The 5,926-nt window shown below is 37.0% G+C and overlaps 1 protein-coding gene across 1 annotated transcript; it reads right to left on the reverse strand.

Moving 5' to 3' along the window:
* Nucleotides 1-4,912: 4,912 nt before the first annotated feature.
* On the reverse strand, nucleotides 4,913-5,926 carry LOC123387735 (L-lactate dehydrogenase B chain-like). The gene has a single exon (XM_045065875.1). It carries the CDS (start codon nucleotides 5,840-5,842, stop codon nucleotides 4,937-4,939), a length of 906 nt encoding a protein of 301 aa, XP_044921810.1. The 5' UTR covers nucleotides 5,843-5,926; the 3' UTR covers nucleotides 4,913-4,936.

Raw genomic sequence — 5,926 nt, forward strand, 5'->3', positions numbered from 1 at the left:
AATAGTCAAACTGTGGAAGGAGCCAAGATGTCCTTCAATAGATGAATGGATAAAGAAGATATGGTCCCTATATACAATGGAATATTACTCAGTTACCAGAAAGGATGAATATTCACCATTTGCACTGATGTGGAAGGAACTAAGTGAAATTACACTAAGTGATTACACTAAGTGAAATTAATCAAACAGAGAAATACAATTATCATACAGTTTCACTCATTTGTAGAATATAAGAAACAGTGCTGAGGACCCTAAAGGAAGGGAGGGAAAACTGAATGAGAAGAAATCAGAGGGTAAAAAAAACATGAGAGACTCTTAACTATGGAAAACAAACTGAGGGTTGCATCAGAAGGGGATGTGGGTGGGGGGTGTGATAACTAGGTGATGGGCAGTAAGGATGGCATGTGATGTGATAAGCACTAGGTGTTATATGCAATTGATGGTTGAACATTTCATCTGAAACTAATGATGCACTATATGTTGGCTAATTGTAGATACTTTTTTTTTTTTTAAAGGAGAAAAAAGTTATCAGACAACTGATCACTATTTCTAAGCTTGAATCCTACATTTTCATTTTTTTCTGGATATTTTATTCAATATTTTATTTAAACTTTAGTTAATTAACATATATGGTAAAATTGGCTTCAGGTGTAGAATTATGTGATTCATTACTTACATATAACACACAGAGCTCATCACAAGTGCTCTTCTTTTTTTTTTTAATGGCAATTGCTTTTTTTAATTTATTTTTTATTTATTTTCTGCATAACAGTATTCATTATTTTTGCTCATCACCCATTTAGCCCATCCCCTGATTACCTCCCTCCATCCACTCTCGGTTTGTTCTCTATGGTTAAGAGTCTCATATGGTTTACTTTCCTCTCTCTCTTTTTTCTCCCCTTTCCCTATGTTCATCTGTTTTTTTTTTCCTTAAACTCCACATATGAGTGAAATCATATAGTATTTGTCTTTCTCTGATTGACTGATTTTGCTTAGCATAATACTCCCTGCCTCCGTCCACGTCACTGCAATATTTGTGATAGAACACTTAGCTTATGTCTCAAAGTGGACTAATTTAGTTAATTTTACTCCACAAATAATTTTTAACTATAGGGACCTCATTCCTGGAAATACCACTGCCATTTTCCCTAAACATCATGACCTAAAAATAGAAAATCAGCTTTGACTTCTTTTATCCTCCTTGTTTTCTCAGGATGATCACTCATCAAGTTCATTTTTTCAATCATCTTTCATATCTCTATATTTTCACTGCCATTGTCATTCTTGCTAGTCTAGTATGTCATTCAATTCTGTTTGTATTATTATCACAATACCTTTCTAATTTTTTCATACCCTAGAATCAAATACATCTTGTATTCTACTAACTGATGAATTTTCCAAAGTAAATTGGTTTCATATATCCATTAAATAAATTCCAAATTCTCTAGATGAGCATTTAAAGCCTACTACATCCTTACCCCACTGTCCTTCCTATTTCTTTTTTTTTTAAAAGATTTTATTTATTAATTGTTCAGAGAGAGAGCAAGGGTACAAGCAGAGGGAGCAGCAGGCTCTCCGCAAAGCATGCAGGACTTGATCTAAGAACCCTGGGATGACTTGAGTGGAAGGCAGACATTTCACTTACTGAGTGACCCAGGCATTCTTCTCCTTTCTGTTTCTTCCTTAGAAGTGTCTTTATTTCAGTGAAATCAAGTGTTAATGAACCATTGATATTAGATTCTAAGAGCTTGGTAAAGTTAAAAAAAAACAAAAGAAAACAAAACAAAAACAAAAAAACAGATAACAAGAATATATCGTATGATAGAGAACAGCTTAAAAATTATAAGAGAATATCATGTGCTCACTTAGAAAAAAAATGTTGAATTTCTAGAGGCAAAAACCAATTTTTTTTTAATTTCTTTTCAGCGTAACACTATTCATTGTTTTTGCACCACACCCAGTGCTCCATGCAATCCATGCCCTCTCTAATACCCACCACCTGGTTCCTCCGACTTCCCACCCCCCCGCCCCTTCAAAACCCTCAGATCATTTTTCAGAGTCCATAGTCTCTCATAGTACACCTCCCCTTCCAATTTCCAAAAACAAGTTTTTAAAAATTCTGAGTTACCAATTAAAAAAAAAAGCAGAAATATAAAGAGACTGAAAACCATAAGAAATATGAGAGACTATGGACTCTGAAAAACAATTTGAGGGTTTTGAAGGGGTGGGGGGTGGGAGGTCGGGGTACCAGGTGGTGGGTATTATAGAGGGCACGGATTGTATGGAGCACTGGGTGTGGTGCAAAAATAATGAATACTTATGCTGAAAATAAAAAATAAATAAAAATTTTTTAAAAAGAAATACTATATTGTTTTTTTTTTTAAATTTATAAAGCTCTGGCACATATGGTTTTACAGATGTATACCATATAAACATCAAGGAATGGTTAACTCTTAACATTTAAATTACAGCATGGGATAAGAAACATCATTTTGACAGTTTCAAGTAACAAAAACCCATCTCAAACTATTTAAAAATACATTTATTGCTATTGTAATTGATAAGGGCTGAATTCAGAATATGATTTATCCAACGGTTTAACATAGAAGAAATCTGGGGTTTTTTCCTTTCTTTTTTCATTTTAAATTTATTTTTCTAGGTGCCACACTTATCTTGAGAAAGTCTCCACTTATTATCCTAAGATGATAACAAAAATCTTCCAGGGTTACTGCCCCACTCAAATATAAAAGGAGAGACAGAACATATTTGACCAAGATTTCTGCCAAAATTTCTGATATTCAGCCTGATTGGGACATATCATTTTAGCAATGAAGGTCAGGGAAGGAGGAATTAATTCAGTCTAGGTCAAGTCCTGGCAACTAGTATGGAGTTATGTGTACTGACTACCAAGGCAATAGGCCACAAACAGACCTCTCTTTAATGTTTTCTTCCCCCTTATCCTTTGTATATGCCTTAAAGAAAATAAACTATCTCATAATGTTGCCACCCCTCAAGGTGTTTAGGGATAAAGAAAAGATAAGGGGTGGGTTTCAGGGATGCTGACAATTTTCTTTTTCTTAAGATGGGTGTTGACCACATGGCTATACTTAGGATGTGAAAATTCATTGAACGGTACACCTATAATTAGTGTATTTCTCGGCAGATATGTTATGCTTTAATATAAAAGTTTAGTTTAAAATAGAATATTTGGCAAGTAAAATTATGTTGTCTCAGAAAAGAGCACTCTTTTAAGATAATTGATCCACAATAAATTATCTAAATGAATTAATTGTAATTTATTCCAGATTTTATGTTATATTATTTATTTTTTTTCATTTATTTATTTTCAGCATAACAGTATCATTATTTTTCACCACACCCAGTGCTATATGCAATCTGTGTTCTCTATAATACTCAACACCTTGTACACGACCTCCCACACCCTCGCAACTTCAAACCCCTCAGATTGTTTTTCAGAGTCCATTGTCTCTCATGATTCACCTCTCCTTTCAATTTACCCCATGCCCCTTCTCTCTAACTCCCCATGTCCTCCATGCTTTTTGTTATGTTCCACAAATAAGTGAAACCATATGATAATTAACTCTCTCTGCTTGACTTATTTCACTCAGCATAATCTCTTCCAGTCTCGTCCATGTTGCTACAAAAGATGGGTATTCATCCTTTCTGATGGAGGCATAATACTTCATAGTGTATATGGACCACATCTTCATACACATCTTCCTTATCCATTCATCCGTTGAAGGGCATCTTGGTTCTTTCCACAGTTTGGCGACTGTGGCCATTGCTGCTATAAACATTGGGGTACAGATGGCCCTTCTTTTCACGACATCTGTATCTTTGGGGTAAATACCCAGGAGTGCAATGGCAGGGTCATAGGGAAGTTCTATTTTTAATTTCTTGAGGAATCTCCACACTGTTCTCCAAAGAGGCTGCACCAACTTGCATTCCCACCAACAGTGGAAGAGGGTTCCCCTTTCTCCACATCTTATCCAACACATGTTGTTTCTTGTCTTGCTAATTTTGGCCATTCTAACTGGTGTAAGGTGATATCTCAATGTTTTAATTTGAATATCCCTGATGGCTAGTGATGATGAACATTTTTTCATGTGTCTGATAGCCATTTGTATGTCTTTATTGGAGAAGTGTCTGTCCATATCTTCTGCCCATTTTTTTATATGATTGTCTGTTTTGTGTGGGTTGAGTTTGAGGAGTACATTATAGATCCTGGATATCAACCTTTTGTCTGTACTTTCATTTGCAAATATCTTCTCCCATTCCGTGAGTTGCCTCCTTGTTTTCTTGACTGTTTCCTTTTCTGTACAGAAGCTTTTGATTTTGATGAAGTCCCAAAAGTTCATCTTCGCTTTTGTTTCCTTTGCCTTTGGAGACATATCTTGGAAGAAGTTGCTGTGGCTGATATCAAAGAGATTACTGCCTATGTTCTCCTCTAGGATTCTGATGGATGCCTGTCTCACGTTGAGGTCTTTTATCCATTTTGAGTTTATATTTGTGTACGGTGTAAGAGAATGGTCGAGTTTCATTCTTCTAAATATAGCTGCCCATTTTTCCCAGCACCGCTTATTGAAGAGACTGTCTTTTTTCCACTGTATATTTTTTCCTGTTTTGTTGAAGATTAATTGACCATAGAGTTGAGGGTCCATATCTGGGCTCTCTAATCTGTTCCACTGGTCTATGTGTCTGTTTTTTTTTTTTTTCACACTACAATAGTTAATTTTATTTGTTCAAGGGCTCATATTGCAAGCATTAAACCAAGCACGGGCTTTGATTCTGTGAGCCCAGATTCACATATTTAGGAAGATAAAAGCAAACTGCGATCCATGTATATGGATGAAAACTAACAGCTCACAGTTAATCACATTGCAGTTTTAAATTTCTACAGCCTAGAAGCCAGGAGTCACAGATCTTTTAGGTCCTTCTGGATGTCCCACAAGGTATCTGCACTTTTCTTGAGCTGAGCAACTTCATCATCTTTCAGCTTCTGGTTGATCACACTGGTTAAGCCCCGAGCGTTCAGGATACAAGGAAGGCTCAGGAAGACTTCGTTCTCGATGCCATACATCCCCTTCACCATTGTTGACACTGGATGAATCCTGGATAGATTTTTCAACATGGATTCAATGAGATCAGCCACACTTAATCCAATAGCCCAGTTGGTATATCCTTTTAGCTTGATGACTTCATAGGCACTTTCCACCACCATCTTATGCACTTCCTTCCAATTTTCACTGTCATTGTCTGTTCCCATATCTGGATTCAGTTCCTGAAGAGAAACGCCTGCCACATTCACTCCACTCCACACAGCCACACTTGAATCACCATGTTCTCCCAAAATCCATCCATGACAGCTGCTGGGATGAATGCCAAGTTTTTCAGCCATAAGATAGCGAAATCTTGCAGAATCCAGATTACACCCACTTCCGATCACACGGTGCTTGGGTAGTCCACTTAGTTTCCAGGTAACGTATGTGAGAATATCCACTGGGTTGGAAACCACAATTATGATACAATCAGGACTGTACTTGACTATCTGTGGAATAATGAATTTGAAGACATTAACATTCCTCTGCACCAGATTGAGCCAGCTCTCTCCCTCCTGCTGGCGGACTCCCGCAGTCACCACCACAATCATAGAATTGGCAGTCACAGAGTAATCTTTATCTGCCACTATTTTAGGTGTCTGAAGAAATAAGCTTCCATGCTGCAGATCCATCATTTCTCCTTTGAGTTTATCTTCCAAAACATCCACAAGGGCAAGTTCATCAGCCAGGGACTTTCCCAGAATGCTGATGGCACAGGCCATACCAACTTGTCCAACACCCACTACAGTAATCTTATTGTTTGGGACGGCTGCATCTTCTTCTGCAACTGGTGCAATCAGTTTTTC

This window comes from Mustela putorius, unplaced genomic scaffold (genome assembly GCF_011764305.1).
Source record: "Mustela putorius furo isolate JIRA1106 unplaced genomic scaffold, ASM1176430v1.1 tig00003859_pilon_pilon_pilon, whole genome shotgun sequence".
In the NCBI taxonomy this organism is placed as follows: Eukaryota; Metazoa; Chordata; class Mammalia; order Carnivora; family Mustelidae; genus Mustela; species Mustela putorius.